The sequence below is a fragment of the Crocodylus siamensis genome, chromosome 7 (assembly GCF_052110815.1).
Source record: "Crocodylus siamensis isolate JL-2025a chromosome 7, ASM5211081v1, whole genome shotgun sequence".
Lineage (NCBI taxonomy): Eukaryota > Metazoa > Chordata > Crocodylia > Crocodylidae > Crocodylus > Crocodylus siamensis.
In genome coordinates, this window is record NC_143401.1 from 53,293,673 (window position 1) to 53,311,857 (window position 18,185).

The window sequence follows — 18,185 nt, forward strand, 5'->3', positions numbered from 1 at the left end:
GTGGCTCAGTGGGACCAGGGCAGAGTGGTCACCTCCACTTCAGGTTGCTCAGCACCCCTTCTCCCCCAACTCTCTGGCTTTGATGGAGGATCGGATGTGGCTCCCAGGGTAAGTAAGTCTGGCCACCCCTGTATTTTAACATATTTCAGAACATTAATACATTAATTCTCAGTGGCTTTTGCCTTATGTTTGTTTGTTCTTAATGGTAAGCATTCTGTTCATCCCAAGTGATGAAGAGCTCATGAAGAGTCAAATATTTGTTTTCTACTGCCTACTCATAAATAGCATTCTAATGAATATAGTTCACTAACTCTTCCCTTATTTCTTATCTGATTGTTTTAATGAAACAGCCACCTAATATTTTCAAGCCTGTTTAGAGCCCTGGTGTTTGTTCCACGCATTCCTCTTTTTTAGATTTCTTTTAAGGACTACCTTTTGTTTTTCCACCTCCTAGTATTTCTCCATCAAAACTTGAAACTCAGCTTTATGGTCTCTGCTTTCTGCTTTTAGGCTTCCTTAAGCTCAGGCCAACTGCTGCTTTGCATATGTACTTCATACATTTTGACTTTAGGTTTCTATTTTTAACTTGTTAATTTATACTTTTGAGTTTGTAATACTTTTGCAGATAGCACTTTAGTTCACACGCCTAACCTTTTTTTTTAATTACTCATGTAGTGGTAGCTGATCCTTATAGTATTTAATTTCTCTGTAAATCTTTTTTTAAGTTGATATTGTTATCTTCAGGTTTTTTGTGCCGTTTCTTTATTTTTAAAAGTATTTATATTAATTTGCTCTAAATGCCAGTTCTGTTTTATGGGAAAAGCAATATGATGTCCGATTTTTAATTAATCTTGGTTTAAAAAACTATAAAACTTTTTTTAGTTCTGTTCTGCATTGTTTTTTATGGGGGTTTGTTTTCCTAGTTTAAACTTGAGTATCTTTTTCCATAGTAAGTCATAATCATTGCTTTTTTTTTTTTTTTTTTTTTTAGTATCTACTATGCAGATGTTTGTGTGTTAGTTTTTGTTTTGCTGTACAAATCTAGTCTTAGACTTGAGCAGGCCAGTGCATGCAATTGTAACTCTTGTTTTCAAGAAAGCCATAATCTAATGCGCTAAAATTTTATTTGCATATACATCATAAGTTGATAAGTTACTGTTTTAAATTCACCCATGCATTTTAATGGGGACGGTAGGTCTAACATAAACATTTTTACATATTGTTTGCATCACATAGTGGAGTTCAACTGACTGTATAACTGGTGGTCCAGGAAATATGCAAGAAACAAGGGTTTTTTGGTGATGTCTTACTGGACCATTAGTAGGGTGAGATGTTGGACATTCTTGGCCACAGGATAGGAAAGGAAGTGATTTCCCCCCAAACCCTTACTTTTCTCTTAAATATCATAACTTTAATGACTTTTTCTTGTGTTTTGATGCAGGTTTCATTGTTTGCAGAACTTTTTAATGAAATGCTTCAAAGGGATTTTGGTGTCAGAATCTATAAAGCACTGATATCCCTTCCAGAGCGGGAAGAGAAAAAAGATAAAAAGACCAAAAAGGAGGACAGAAAAGAGAAAAAAGAAGAAAAAGATGATGAAACTGATGATCCAAAGCCTAAAAGGAGAAAATCTGGAGATGATAAAGATAAAAAGGAGGATAAAGAAGAGCGAAAGGTTTGCATTTTTTTTAAACCTGAGTACTGTGCTGCTAGGATCAGAAATAAATAGTCTTCTGTGTTCTACACTACTAGTTCCCAAAACTTTGTTCACACAGTTAGTTAAGTTGATTGTTGGTTTGTTTAGATCTTCCATTATTCATCTTTAACAATTGTATAATTCTGCATTTTTTTCCTAAGCATCTTAAAGCTTAAATAAGCTTTGTTATTTGTCAGTGTAATGTTCAAGTTTACACATACTACTTTGGAACAATGCAAAAAGTATCAAGGTTTTATATTAACATTCATGAGGGTTTTTTCATTTTGTTGTTGTCCATCTCCCTCACTTAATGTCTAGCAATTTTTGATTACAGAGGGAAGATAAAAGGAAAGATGACGCTAAAGATGAAGAAGAAACTGAAGATGACAATCAGGAAGAATATGATCCAATGGAGGCTGAAGATGCTGAAGATGAGGATGAAGGTATAACTGTGTGAATATTTTTGATCTCAGAGCATCTTTATCTTGCTACTGGATATACTTGTTAAATTGGAGAAGGCACTAAGATCAACTAGAAGAGTAAATGTACAGTAAATTGTGTAAGTGGCCCTATCAGGATGAAAGCCTTATTGTGATGAGTATTATATAAATATAGAATATAAAATTGTTGGTGCAGCCTAGATGCAAGTATTCAAAAGTAAAGTACATACATGGAAGTGACTTTCAGTAATGAAGACTCTTGAAGTATGCATGCATAACTCCCGTTGGGCTTGGCAGATCAGTATTCAGCACCTCTTAGTATGAAGCTACTTTATTTAAATGCCTAACTCTTATGCATCCAAGTTATTCTGTGTTCAGTGTTTTTTCCTGTGTATCAGACTAGTGCAGTTGGGGGTATTTAATGAAGTGCAACATGAGGAGCCCTTTTGACTTTGGCCTCCAATTTAAGACTGGTGGTACCTGGGGCTTTTCACATAGAAGCAAGGGTAATGGCACAGCAACTTTTTTCTGCATTCCCAGAGCTACAGTGCTGTCCTCTGTTCCCTTGTCCAAGATACAGGAGTGAGTAAGGCAGGCTATATTCTTCTTCAGAATGCAACCTTAGGGATAGCATTTGTTGATATATTTGTGCTACTAGGTTTTGGAGTTCAGTTCAGTTGAGAGGCATGGGGCAATTCATGTTTCTCAAAGGTATGTTGTTTTCCTAGCAAAAATTTTTAATGAAAGTTTGGATTGGATTGTAATCCCATTTATTTTGAAGTTTCAGGACTTGCATGCACTAGAAATAGTGCAGTCGTATAATTTTTTTGAGACACTAAAATTCAGAATGAAATGATTTTGATAGTAAAATGTTGTGTGAAATATATTCTCTTTTCATCTTTCTTTCATTTGAGTCTAACTTAGAGGGTCTTTAGATAGATCAACTTCTTATTTTAGGGATTGTTTTCATGTAAAATGCTTTGGAGAATAATCAGGTGACTTCCTAATAGAGGTAATGAAGATGCTATCTGATGCAGATTTTTTTAAGTCTTAATAGTAAATGAGTTCCGTGACATGTATATTTAGAGTTATTTTTAAATAAACAATTGCTTCTAGCTTTTTTCCATGCAAGTTTAAATGAACTAGTAAAATTAACTATATGCACTTTCAAAATGAAGATAAAAAACAAAATTGTATTTTAAGGACCCAGTTGTGCTAAATGACACTTCCCCTTTCCATTTTATGTTTTGGAAGGGTCTCACAATTATCTTTTGTTTTTTTGTTTTTGTAAAAAGTATTTCTATTCAAATATCATTCATGAGACTTTGTAGTAGTAGTTTAAATCTGCTAATTTAATTTATTGTGATTGTACCAAATGTCACTTCTGTTTTATAGATCGGGATGAGGAGGAAATGAATAAGCGAGAAGACAGACGAGAAGGAAACAGGCACTGTAAAGAGAGGTCGTCTAAAGATAAAGTAATTAAAGCTTTTTTTTTTTTCCTTACATTATTCATGGCCTTAGTTAGACAAGTTCTAGTTAAGGTGGCACTTTTATTTGAATTGTATGACCTGCTTTGTCCCATTTGTTATCCTGAAACTTAGCATCTAAATAAATTTAAAGGAATCTTTGACAGCTTCTGACAACTAATTAGTTAATATAATTAGTCTTTATTAATTTATAATAACTAAAAAGATAAAATATACACAAGTCATGGAATGTGCTTACCAGCCTAAAAGGCTCGTGGGTAAGTCCTGCCCATGCACAAGAGGTAGGTAGTTGGCATAATTTATGTACCAGTTGGAGATAGATTGATAAAAGCCTAGTGAAACTAGGAAAGAGGCCAGGACTGCAGCCCACCTCAACCCCGCTGTATTCATAATGCTTAAATTTCCCTGTGAACCACTGAAGTTTCTGTAATGTGACCTGCAATTACTTCCTTTTTTTGGGAAATCTTAGTAAACCAGAGTTGGTTTACATTTAAAAAAAAAAAAAAGTTTGGAGAAATCATAGTTAATAAGCTACCACATTATTTGGCATAATTATGAAATCTACAGCTTTCAGTGCAGGGAAACTGTTTTTTGTCATAGCTTGTCCATATCCCGGAGGGTCAAAGAAATTCAAGACAAAGCATAACATAAAACTTTTCTACAAATCATAAAGTTTGAAAGTAAAACAGATGTTTTATCTTCTCTCTGTTCCTCCCCTGAAGAAGATGAGGAAGTGTAAGAACAGTTTTAAAGGTTTTGTTTTTTTTAAAAAAGGCTGAAAATGAATCTTGTGTGAATTTAATGCCAATTTAACATATAGTTATGGCTATTCCCATTATGAAATAAAATATTTGCAACTATTTGAAAGGGTATTGGCTGTGAACACCTTTGTGTACCATTTCGTCATGAACTGTAACCGAAACAGAAAGGGGAAAGAATCTTCAATTTATATCTATGATGCAGTGTTCTCTGCTTCACATCAATTAAACATTGGCCTATAAACTGAAAAATGCTGTGCCAAATAATGATGTACTTCATTTGATTATTTAATACTGGCCTTATTGATAACTTGATTTCAAGGGAGCATAAGATGCCATGGTAGAATCTACTTTCTTAATTCAAATTTGTCATCTTCCATTTTGGCTTGAAAAGAATGGGAAAACGATGATGTTGTGACTTTCTAATATATAATGTACTCTGTTTAGGAGAAAGACAAGACCCAGATGATTACTGTTAACAGGGATCTTCTGATGGCCTTTGTTTATTTTGATCAAAGTCATTGTGGATACCTTTTGGAAAAGGACATGGAGGAAATACTGTATACGCTTGGACTACATCTTTCACGTGCTCAGGTTTATTTTAATAGTTTTATAGAAATGTATTTTGCAATAAGGCAGACATATTAAAGGAAAAGTAGTGTATATTTGTATGTATTTAACAACTGCTTTGTAACATCTGTACACAAAAAGACAGAGTTAAGATCAGGGGACAGTCTTAATTTTTGAGTGCTTCATCTTCTTTAGTGTAACATTTTTCATGGCATAATATTAAATATACCCTGTCAAGGAAATGTTAAAAATGTGTACATGGCCTAAATAACATGTTTTTTGGCTTTTCTAGAAAGCTACCAGTACACTGTAGGCAATTTTAATGTTGATTTCTCCCCCCCACGCGCCTGGTCTTGTTGAAATGTTGAGCCCTAACATACTGTAAGATTTCTTGCTTTTTGGCTCAACCATCTATAATTAACTTGTTTTAAACGATAAAATATTTGTTTAAAAATATTTTTATGAATATGTGGGATTAACACCGTTACATTATTCAACAATGTAACATAATATTGGTTTCCTTTTGTATATTTTAGGTTAAGAAACTACTTAATAAAGTAGTACTTAGAGAATCCTGCTTTTACAGAAAATTAACAGATACCTCAAAAGATGAAGAAAATCAAGAAGAATCGGAAGCCCTACAGGAAGATATGTTAGGTAATATTTATTTGAATAGTTATACAACTTCACCATAAAATTACTCGTGTATTAATGATAGAAGGGGGCGGGGGGTGATATTTTGCTTCCTTACAAACTTGTGCTTAATTAGAATTAGCAGGTGCTGTAAAAATCCTTGGTAGGTTTTTGGCAGTTGGTAAACTACAGGTCTTCTGGTTACCCATAATCCCTGTTAAGTTTCCTGTGCAAACACCATATGCTGAAAGCAGAAAGTGGATATGTCGTTATCTAGCTTTCCTTAGCTGTTAAAAGAACTGCATCTCTGTGGAGGACAGTACTGTACAGAGAGGAAACAGCCTCATGTCATGTCTCTAAGTTGGAGCTTTATTCATGCAGATAGTCATGGGAATGGGAAAGGACTTCAAGTTTCATGAAAGCAGCTTTCCCATGTTATAGCCCTTCCCACAAGAGTCACTGTGGGGTTTTTTAATCCCTTGTTAGTGCAAGAAGAGGGCGTATTGGTCTTGCTTTGATTAGGAGCTTTTATAAACAAATGTGGGCAGCTAAGATAATGTTCCAGTTGGTTGGTAGTTAGCTAACACAATTTGGATAGTGTATTTTATCTAACACTGTTTAATCTCATGTAGGAAACAGATTACTTCTGCCATCCCCGGCTATAAAGCAAGAATCCAAGGGAATAGAAGAAAATGTTGGCCTCATTGTGTACAATGGAGCTATGGTGGATGTAGGCAGCCTCCTGCAGAAACTAGAAAAGAGTGAAAAAGTGCGGGCAGAAATAGAACAGAAGCTTCAATTACTGGAAGAAAAAACAGGTATGTAAAGATGCTGCTTGACAACTTCTCTAACATTCATTATTAAAAAAAACAAAAACTACCATTTGGGGATAACACAGATGATGTGGCTTATGACCCAGTGTTGTGAAACAGTAGTGCCCTGTCAGTCATCCACTGTTTTCCCTCATATTTGCATTCCTAACTTACACAACAGCCACTTGTGGTTAGCAAATTATCTAGTTGGATGTAACAGTCCCATGTCTGCCTTTTTTCTTAGAAGTTGTTATATCTGATTAATAGTAAAATCAGAAGGCAATATCAGTTTAGTATTAAAATCTCAATGCTTATGCAACATTTTTAATGTGATCTTTTAAAATGCTTTAATGTTAGTTCTGGAAAGCAGAAAGGATTATTATGAGGAAAAGTATAAAGCATTTCAAATCACTTTTTTTCTTTCTTTGTCAGATGAAGATGAAAAGACTATATTACATTTGGAGAATTCCAACAAAGGCCTGTCTACAGAGCTTAAAGAAGTCAAAAAGGACTTTAGCCACTTACAAGAAAATCTGAAGATTTCAGAAGATAAAAATTTGCAGTTTGAGGGCCAGCTGAATAAGACAATCAAAAATTTGGCCACTGTTATGGATGAAATACATGGCGTTCTTAAGAAGGTTAGAATTTTGTAACATCCTCTTACTATTGTCTGTAACTTGTCTATAAGATGAACTGATTTTTTTAAAATTATTAATTTGGGTGGGAAGGGGAAAGGTTGTGGTGTCCAAAATGCAGAGACCTTTGTCAACTAGTTAAGATTTAAATAGGTATTGGTAAAAAGAAATAAGGGGTGGGAGTGTTTTCAGAGTATTATTATGAAGCCTAACTAAATAATACTTTGAATAAATATAGCTTATAATTGAGATGTCTGTGGCAGAGGTGGCACTAGAATTTGAGTTGGTTGCTTGCTTCTGTTTGTTCATTTTAATGAGAATCAATGGCACCTTGGGAAGCTCCATAGAAATAAAGTTTTTGAAACTTGCTTAACTTAATGGTGCAATTTATTTTTTATACTAAGTGACATATCATGTTCATTTCAGTTTTGAAGAAGAGAGTAGTAGTCAGAACCAGACTTCTCATGTAAAAGCGACTTCTTGCCCTGCAGAAGTTTCTGGCTAATTGTGGTGCTGACCTGTGAATCTCCCGCTTGCTAGGAAAGAAAGGAGATAAGCAATAGTTTACATTAAAACAGATTTAAGAAACAGTATTTTTACAGCTCTCGGAATACCATATATCATTTAAGAAGCCCTCTTTTTGTTTACTTTTTACTTCTTAATTTTGACACGGAAAATTAATTGTAAATAACTTCACTCTTGAGTTGTCAAGTATTAGTCTGATTTAACTAGTTGGGTTGCAGGTGTGGATGTTTTCTGTTGTAATATAAAACAAGCTGTATAGCTGCTTCTTATATTTGATTTTAAAACTGTTCATTTTTTTTAAATAAAATCCTTTATTCATGCCTAACTTAACCTTTATTACCTTATATTTTATAGGAAGAAATTGTGTTGAAACTTTAAAATAATTTTGTAGCTCTCAGCTGTCAGCTTAATATCAGAATAAATTGCAACTGTTGGAATTGCCTTAAATTCTTTTACAGTTCACCTTGTAAGTACTGCGACCAGAACTTACAACATTGCCTTTGTTGTTTTTTCCACAGGATATTGTGAAGAATGAAGATAAAGATCAAAAATCCAAAGAAAATGGAGCAAATGTATGATAGAGAACTGCTGCTGTTTAGAAGAGTGGTGTTACATAATGTAATATAAATCATGATACCAGAATGTATGGAAGTAATGCATGTCTGATTTTAGTAGTATAAATATCTTAGTTCCGAAAAGATGTATAAAGTTTTATGAACGTGAGTGTCTGCTTCTGAAGATTGCTTGTAATTCCTAGGATTCAATTTGAGACACTCCTTGAGTGAAAATAATTTTGCATTGCAAAATGTTTTAGGATGAACTTTGTTATAGTTTTAACTCTAATAAAGTTCATCAATTTAATGGACAGTAGTAAGTGTTTAATTACCACGTTTTCATTAAAGTCTAGTGAAATCAAAATTGTCATTATTTATAGAATTACCATTTTTTTTAGGTTTTATTTTTATTTCAGTCTAATTAGTCTTTTAAATTCAAATATAAATCATAAAATAGCATGCTGCTTAAGTTTGTAAGTAAAGATTTTTTTAAGCAAGAAAATTGGATTTTTTTTTACTTGTCACAACCTTTTTTCTTTTTTCTTCCAATTGTAACTTTCTCCCCCAGAGCTGTTGTATTAAAGTCTCACAATATACAGTAGTTCAAATGAAATAAGAAAGCAATAGAAGCCTACCAAAATATTGGTAGGGCTGTGGATTTATATGAAAATATACAGGCCTGTTTTAATGTATGTCATTTGTGTTCACTGAATTGTTCTTATCCCTGGATTAATATATATGGTCCTTTTTAAAAACATCAATACAGTGTATTAAAATGTATGGTTGGATACTAGGCCAGTGGATGTCAGAATAACGCCTTACACAGAGGAAAAAATGCTACTGTTGTAAGTGTTTAATTAAATCTAACTTCTTTCCTAGCATGTGTAATTCCTTCAAACCCTTAAAGCTCTCTGGAAGAATGGATACATAAATACTGAAATACTAGCTTAAATTGTAAAGAGTAAGACATTTCTTATTTTGTTAGAAGTTGATGAGGGTACTACCTTTCTTATGTGTTCGCAAATTACTAGGATCTTAATTTTCAAGTTGAATTGATATCTTTGTCAGTGGCAGCATATTGAATAATATAAAGTCTGAGGAATCATATTTTCAAGCAACTTTATACTAAACTAGTGATCTTTTTTTGAAGAGGGAGGTTGGGGGTAGAATTCTTTTTTTCCCCCCTTTAATAGAATGGTGAATTTTAGCAAATTCATTTTATATGTAGATATCCTGGGGATCTAAATACCGGTTAAGGGAATCGAAGTGCCATAATACATATGAGTAATCTACATGGGACCCGTGTAGCTTTACTGAAAAACACATTAAAATGCCTGAAATTGTTTTGTTCAATAAGTGTAAGTTGGTGCTTTTATCATTGGTTTGTTTCTTGGGTTTTTTAAAGCCAAACTAGTGAAACATTTTTTCACTATTAAAATAGCATGCATACACTTTCCTTCACATTTTGTTTCAATTTTAAAACCATATGGTATATGCAACGTGTTAATGCATGTTGTATTTTAAAAATGCGATCAGTTACGTTAACAAGACTGACACTCACTGCTTTGCATTAACTGACTATGCTAAACTCCGATGTGAAGATTAAGTTAATGTTTCTTGATTTTTTTTTTTTTCCAATAAAAATGTATAATTGATAAGGACACTAATTTAAGTTGCTTATAAACAACCTAAATGAAATCTTACACTGATGATGTCTTACCAGCTAATATTCTTCTCTGAACAAAATAAATTTGTCTTTTACTTTTGTATGATTTGGCTATTAAGGATATTCCTTGCAAAATTCTTAAACTTAAAGTACATATACTGTTTTTTTATGAAAGGAAAGGTTTATGCAAAACTTAATTTCTAACTTAATAACATCTATATATTACCCTGTATGTAAGTAACTAAATCCATGCCTGAGAGAGAACATGAACAAAGCTAATGATGGTAGATAGGAGGGAATGTACATTAATGCTTTTAACTATGGACTTCTGGGTGTTTTATGTGTGAGCACCTGAAAATAATCACAAGTACAAAAACTGGACCTAATTGCAAACACACAAAGGGGGCAATGCATGATAGCTGTCAGATGATCATTACAGATCTCCATGGGTTGAGGCAAGGGGGCAGGTGGCCTGACCCCCACTTCATCTTGGGAGTGAATATGATATTACTGTGAACTTGGCCAGTCTAGTGGGGCTTGGAGAGAGAGATGTGTGCTTCCTGTGATGATCAGGGATCTGAGTTTTCTGTTTGCTGCAGAAAAACAGATTTTCTCCTTCAACAGAGAGAAAAACATGGATTTGTCTCCTTTAAAGGAGAAAAACATGGGAAACAGCAGGATTCTCCCTGTAGGTTGGCAGAGTTCCAGCCTGAAAGGGGCTGCTTGGGGCTGTGGCAAGTGGGGGGGCAAGGGGTGCCACCAGCACACAGGGCCTCCCAAGGGGGCATGAATTAGGGCTACTGCCCCAGGCCCTGTGGACAGTGCTGTATAGGCCTTGCTGTGGCCACCATGCGATGCTGGTGCCAAGTACTGCCAGCTCTGGCCACTCACCCTGGCCCCACACAGGCTGATATGCCCTGGGCCCTGCACACCCCTAGGGATGACTCTGCTTGCACATGTATGTGTGTACATGGCAGCCAGGCAGTGTGGTAGAAAGCAGCTCCCTCCAGGTAGGTCTATGGGGGGGGGGTCCGAGGCAATGCATTGGGGGTAGGGAGGTCCCACCCCAAGATTTCTGCACCCACAGCAGGGTGTACGGCTGCAGTCAGGCCAGATCAGCTCTGGGAGGAACTGCCTCTGCAGCCCAGCAGGCAGGACTTGGCACAGGAGGGACCATGTGTGCTGCCATGGCTGCCAAAATGAGGCACCCCCTGCCTGCCAGGCAGTAGTGGGGGCCACAACTCCACACCATTGTACCTCACCTTGACCTACCTCCCAGCCCTGTCTGCTTGGGCTGCAGAGGTGGCTTCTGCCCAGAGCTGGTCTGGCCTAGCTGGAGCCCTGCACCCTGCTGTGGGCACAGAAATCTTGGGGAGCACATGCCTTGTCTGTGCCTGCACCCACTCCCTTCCTCACACGGGGGTTAGGGGTGGAGACAGTGGGTTGGGAGTAAGGGGTACTGGGGAGGCTGGCCTAGTATAAATTTGGAGTATACGTGTTTGGTATAAATTGACCAATAAGGTCTCTAGATTTTTGTTGTTGCAGGCAACTCATTGTCACAAGTGTCAATAGTGTGTTTCAGGTAGAGATAGTCTTAACATGGCAGAAGAGTTATATTGCCAATCTGGCAAGTTGTATGTAGCCACCATATTGGATCCAAGAGAGCTTCTGTTTTGGTTAATATTTCAGCCCTGCTAGGGTTAGAAAATTAATTCCAGTGATTAAACCAACATTGTATGAACTGAGATCAATCAATAGTCCTGTTGTGGTAGCCATATTGGATTCCTAGATGGCTGACAAATTAGCATGTATGTATCAATTCAATGTAGTTAAAAAAAATCTAGTAAACAAGCTAATACTAAAACCTCACAAATTTTATCACTACAACTTGATAGCAGACGTACAATACTGAAAACAACTCAGGCTAGCCTTGTGTGAGTTGTGTGAATAAGTCGATACCTTTTTTAATTATTATTTCAAAATGCAGATAAGTTAGATATTAATAATCAGGGACCTGAGTTTTCACTCTCCTGTGGGAAAACATGGATTTTCTCCTTTAAAGAAAATCTTCAAGGGGCTGCTTGGGGCTGGAGGGAATGGGAGGAGGGTGATCAGAGGCTGGGGCTGCCATGTAGGGTGCCACATATGTATGCACATGTACACGTGCACATGACAGCCAGGAAGCCTGGTGGAGAGCAGATCCCACAACTCCCTGTAGGTTAGTCTATGGGGCAGGGGGAGGGAGGCATAAGCAACACATGGGGTGGGGAGGGCTGGTGTGGAGAGACCATAGGTGATGTGTTAGGACAGGTATGGGGGGTCATGTGGCTCCCAGATTTCTGCACCTGTGGCGGAGCATGGGACTGTAGCCTTGCAGGACTGGCACTGGGCAGGAGCTGCCTCCGCAAGCCAGCAGGCAGGACCTGGCACAAGAGAGCGCCATACCTCTATGACCACTAAGGTGAGGTGCCCCCTCCCCCACACCTGGCAGCAGTGGAGGGAGCACAACTGCACTGCTGACACTGAAGCACCTATCCTTGGCGGTCATAGCAGTAAGGCTAGCATGGGGCTTCCAGCAGTGGTGCAGAGTTGTGCCCCCACCTCCTCTGCCTCCCCCCCCCCTTTCTGTCAAGCAGGCAGAGCACACCTCACCTTGCTGGCAATGGTGTTGTGGTGCTCCCTCCCACTATGGGTCTTGCCCAGTGCCATTCCAGCTAGTCTGTAGCCCCATGCTTCACTGTAAATGCAGAAATCTGGGGAGGGGGCAGGTGGCTGCCATGCTGCCCCACTGCATGACAGCATTGCCTGCCCTATGCCCACATCCTCATGCCCCCCACACATGCACCTTACTCCACACACTGGGGCTGAGGGCTGGGGGTTGGGAGGGCAGGCAGGGGCCAGAGCATTCTCATATCGGAGCTGCTCAGCACCATAAAGCAGCAGGGTGGACAGCCACAGCTGGACCCACATCCTGGTTCGTGAAGGGAACAGGGTTGGGGTGGGGGGCTCTGATTTTCCATGATAGAAAAAACGAAATCCAAACACCAAAATATATAGGTATTTAGAATTTGATTATAATGATTGAGGCACTGGTAGGCTTAAAAATTATAAATATATCAATAAAATGTGTGCAACTGAGAGGCATTTCATTTTAATCATGGAAAAGCATGGATTTGGGCTTTTTTTTAATCTGGGAATTTTGGATTCTTTTGCCAGAGGTTTTGGGATTTCTAAACTCAAAGCCAGGAACCGTGCCCATAAGTCATGTTTGCTAAGTCTCTAATCATTTCTGCCACTCTGCTGGACTTTCTCAGTCTGTCCACATTTTTAAGTGCAAGGTCCAAAACTGGATAGAGTTCTCCAAATGAACATCATTTATGTATATTAAATTGCTTATTTAGACTGAAAAAAGTACAAGTATTTGGTAGGAAGCAGCAAGAGTGTTTTCTGCTTATACATCATGTAGCACATGGGGCTTCTGGTCAGTGGCTGAGGTATGTGGTTACTATGATATAAATAATAAAATCTGTATATTAGGAATGTGTCTACAAGCCCAATGAGGAGTGGGGACTTGAACACACCATTTTGCTTTAATTGTAAGGCAAATGAATCTGTAGTACTATGTTGCTTTCTGTACAGACTGTGTCCCTTCCCTTTCTACTTCGCTATTTTCAATAGGCTATTAATCCTCTGGGCACAGGTAGGTTAGAGCAAGACTAGGGCATTGTCATGATGCATAAGCATTGATGGAGCTATGCAGAGCATTCAATATGTAGGATTATCGTGCTGTATGAAATTTAAGGATGATCAGCTTCAAATTACTGGAAAGCCAACTCATTTGAGGTTCTGATAATTTCGTCCATAATTATTCATATTTCCAGTTGCTGGTAGAAAATACTGAATCTGAAGCTGCTGTTTTGTATAGGTGCACAGTAGAATTGGTCAGTCTGACGCCACAGAAAGGGTCTGAGTCATTTGAAAAACAGAGTGAGAAAGACATCAAAAGGTCATCCGCCTGCTCGTGGCAGAATCTTCTTTATAAACCATCTTACAGAAAACTGTTTGACCAACCTGTTCTTAAAGTTCCAGTCAGGGGATTTTACAGCCTGAGTAATCTATTTCAGTGTTTAACCATCTCCGCTGATAGGAAGTTCTTCCTTTTATCCCATCTAAATTTAGTTTTTTGCAACATAAGAGCTTGTCCTGTCACCCATGGATGCTGAGAACAGTGTATAACAACCCATTACCAAACTGCTTCTCAAAAGAAAGGGAAATCTAAATTGGTTCTGTTTATAGTGGAATGAATAAAAGCCTTAAAGAAATGTGCAGACTTGGATTCTTATGAGGAAAAATTATGGATATTCAGTATTTATGCTATTCATAGAATCATAGAAGTAGGGTCAGAAGGGACCTTGTAGATCTTCAAGTCTGACCCCCTGCCTGGGCAGGAGAAAAAATGGCTCAAATGATCCCAGCTAGCTAGGCATCAAGCCTCCTCTTAAAGACCCCCAGGGTAGGAGCCAGCACCACTTCCCTAGGAAGTTGGTTCCAGATACTAGCTGCCCTAACTGTGAAGTAGTTCTTATGAATGTCTAATCTAAACCTATTCTCCAACAACTTGTGGCTGTTAAGCCAGGGGGCGCTAGGGGAAACAAGGTCTCTCCCAAACCCTTCTGGTCCCCCCTAGTGAGTTTATAGACAGTCACCAGGTCCCCCCTCAGCCTTCTCTTGCAAAGGCTGAACAGGTTCAGGTCCCACAGTCTCTCATTGTAGGGTCTGCCCTGTAGTCCCCAGATCATGCAGGTGGCCCTCCTCTGGACCCTCTCAATGTTGTCCACATCCCTTCTGAAGTGGGGCGCACAGAACTGGACACAGTACTCCAGCTGTGGCCTGACCAGCGTTGCACAGAGGGGGAGGATCACCTCCTTGGCCCTACTTGAGATGCACCTGTGGATGCACAACATGGTCTGGTTAGCCCTGCCAACCGTGACCTCGCATTGTCAGACCATGTTCATCTTGGAGTCAATAATGACTCCAAGATCCCTTTCTGCCTCTGTGCTCTCAAGAAGGGAGTTTTCCATCTTACAAGTGTGCTGCTGGTTACTACTGCCCAAGTGCAGCACCCTGTACTTGTCAGTATTGAAGCACATCCGGTTTTTGCTAGCCCACCCCTGTAACCTATCCAAGTCTTGCTGCAGTCTTTTCCTCCCTACTAGTGTGCTCACCTCACTCCAAATTTTGGTATCATTAGCAAATTTAAACAGGATGCTTTTCACCCTGTCATCCAAATTGCTGATAAAGAGACTGAACAGCGCAGGCCCAAGGACTGAGCCCTGGGGGACTCTCCCCAGGTCGAATATGACCCATCCACCACCTCCCTCTGAAGTGTGACCCTTCCGTCAGTCTATTGTTGAACACTTTGTTGATATGGAAGCAAAATTAAGTAACCAAGCCAGACTTACATGCACTAGACTCTCACTGCCATAAGGAAGTTGTGTATAGTTTTCAGTGATATGGGCACACAATTTTTATCAGTACATTTTGGAGATTTGGGGCATGTCCAGACAAACATGCACATCCAGGAATGTGTATTTCCTGCAGCACAAATAGCACATATTTGTGCCACTGGTTTTTGCCCCAGGGCATGCCCCTGCACACATGCTCCAGTGCTTGGCAAGTTGTCCCAAGTGGGGGTAGGGGACTCCAGCAGCCTCACTTGGGGTATTTGGGGCCTCCAGGGGAAGCAGTGGTGCCTATCTGGCAGCCAGAACATGACTCTGGATGGCTAGGTTCTGTTTCTGGTGGCACATGCTGCTGCCATGTCTCCCAGCATCAAAGTTTTACTGCCACCCTGCAAATTAACAGCATGCTGAATGGTTGCACATGTGCCATTTGCAGTTTGTGGTGCCTCAGCCAGTTTTGAGGTACTATAGACTGCATATGCACACTCACCTGGACATACCCTAAGAGGATATGCAGAAGAGAAATGGAGCTGCCATGGGAGAAGGGGTAAATAGCATCTTACATCTCTGTTGTCATAATGGACAGAAACCCAGAACACTGATTCACTCTGCCTGTCTGCCAATGGAAAAGTAGGAGAGACTGCCATGTAGGTGCCCCTCAACCTTTGCCGTATACCCTGGGTGTAGTTCAGTCGCTATTTGCAAAGCCCTGTGTATTTTATGATTTCTTACCTGCAGGGCTTCTTTTTCACATATTATGCTCCATAATTTAAAGTTTATTAATATTAATATGACAAGTGTGAATTAACTAAACCAAGCATAGTTGAGTCAGCAGATGGTCTGCAATAATTGGTCTAAGATGTCAGTTCTTGTTCCATCTTCATAGTTAAATTTGAACCTGAGAAAAATTTGAATTAAAAGAAGCAAGAGCAAACTTCTCACTATTGCTAAGGGTTTTTTTACTTAAAACAATTCAGCCAATATATAAACATTGTACACAATTTCATTGTAGCTTCTTCCCCACTATTTTTCATGGGAGCAAAAAAATAATGGAACTAAACATGACATGCATCATTCTGATCACTTGTTTATATTCTGCTCCTCTTCTGGTCTGTTCAGGTCTGGGGTGGCTTACATGTGGCACAGGCAATCTTTGTGTGTGGCATGTTACAGATCACGGGGGAGACAGCAACACACAGGGAAGGAACCAGAAGGCAGAGCAGGAGATGAGGTAGGGAGCACAGGATATAGAGCAGAAAAGCAAAGCAGATCAGACAGGGGAAAGGGTCCTTAGAGTGACACTTGAGGAGGACACAGAACTAATTTGTGACATACCTGCCAAAAAGGTTGCCCTTCACTGGTTTAGATTGTAGCCACTCCAGGACAGAACACTGATGTTGTGGCATTAGTTCTGAACTTATTCAAGCCCTAATTGTGCTGTCTGAATGCTACCATAATAGAAGTAGTAAATATTCCCTATCCAGTCAACCAAAACCTTCAGCTTTCCCTCATCCAACTTTCATATGGTGTTATTTAAAAATTGCACCACACTGAAATCCTAAGAGACCAAATGAAGTTTTAATATCCAAATAAAATCTTCAAGATTACAGTATTAATTTCCGTAGGTATTTTTCCTCTGATGTGGGTTTTTTCTCCTTTTTATTTTTGGGATTTTTTTCCCCTTTGTTTACTTGTCTTCCCTCCCCGCCCCCCCCCTTTTTTTTTTAAACTCCCTACTGCAGAATCCAGAGATTCTTAATGTAATATTGAGGTCCAATTTTCTGCAGAGTACCTGCAACCTGTGTTGACTACTACTATGTTGGTAGCTGTCTGAATTTTTTAGGCTGTATTTTGAAGACCATAGTATTTTGCATTAGTTGTGTTCTTTTGTTTGTTTTTGAGGTTGTTAATTCTCTTTATTTTTGCTATCTAATGTATAACGATTCTTGTAGAGTATTTCCCTTTATTCCAAATGAGAGCTGACACTGTTTTGCAATTCAGCAGTCTTTGGCACTGTTGTGGAACCAATTTAATAATCCAATTCTCTGCTTCATCTTTCTCCCAAAAGTAATACAGCAGAATAACATGTTTATACTGATTTACTGATCAGCAGATGCACCATTCAGTTTTTACCCCTTTTATTTGTTCAACTTAATGACAAGCTATAACTGCCTTTTCATTCTACAGGGCTTCATGTAGAATGTTGCCATTCTTTTCACGCAGTTCAAGGAGCATTAAACAAGCAGCACCACCTGGAAATATAAGTGCTTTCATAGATGTAATCTCAACTACATTGCCCCTTCTTCCCCCCCACCCCCATGACTGCAGAACTCTAGAAGTAATAAAGAACATGTTTGTTTTAAATATAAATTTACTTACCTGCCTTCATGAGTTTGATCGTTTCAGATTGCTTGTTTATGTAAGCAAGTGGGTCTCATCTTTTTACTACCAAACCAAAAACAAACAAACAAAAAAAAACTACACCCAACCTTATTGTAGCAAAACAAAACTGAATAAATTGTTTTTTTAAATGTATCCTAGTGATCTCTGACTGCTCGTCTTGTGAGATGGCATGCTGCCCTCAGTCCAGTTCCAGTGAAAGTTCTGTCCCTTGCGCTTGTTAATGTTCTGCATTTGTCAACAGATGAGAGATGTCTCTCATCACAGTGACAAGCTTTCAAGGAGGCTTTAAATATCTAGATAGAGACCTTGATAATTGGAATCTATATTTTAAAGGGAGTGGGGGGGTAAATGAAGAAAGCAGAGCAACAAGGTCAATTAGTTATGGTGACTTTGATCGAATAAGTGGTCTGGCGCACGAGAGATTTTTTTCAGGGTGTACAGCTTCATTCATTCCTAGATATGACTTGCAGTATTCTAACCTAGAGGTTAGAAACATGGATTATACTGGCCAGGTCTAGTCAAGGTCACCCAGAAGAATTCA

The 18,185-nt window shown here is 38.6% G+C and overlaps 1 protein-coding gene across 4 annotated transcripts in view; it reads left to right on the forward strand.

The window, feature by feature from the left end:
- CCAR1 (cell division cycle and apoptosis regulator 1) overlaps positions 1-8,805 on the forward strand; it is a 38,128-nt gene extending 29,323 nt beyond the window's left edge. For all 4 annotated transcript variants that reach the window (XM_090056841.1, XM_090056842.1, XM_090056843.1 and 1 more), the window contains 8 exons: positions 1,442-1,675; positions 2,031-2,139; positions 3,532-3,614; positions 4,832-4,978; positions 5,491-5,611; positions 6,220-6,405; positions 6,832-7,037; positions 8,078-8,805. In XM_090056841.1, coding sequence (XP_089912967.1) covers positions 1,442-1,675; positions 2,031-2,139; positions 3,532-3,614; positions 4,832-4,978; positions 5,491-5,611; positions 6,220-6,405; positions 6,832-7,037; positions 8,078-8,137 — 1,146 coding nt within the window. In that variant the 3' untranslated portion in view covers positions 8,138-8,805. The remainder of the gene's footprint in view (positions 1-1,441; positions 1,676-2,030; positions 2,140-3,531; positions 3,615-4,831; positions 4,979-5,490; positions 5,612-6,219; positions 6,406-6,831; positions 7,038-8,077) is intronic.
- The last annotated feature ends 9,380 nt before the right edge of the window (positions 8,806-18,185 follow it).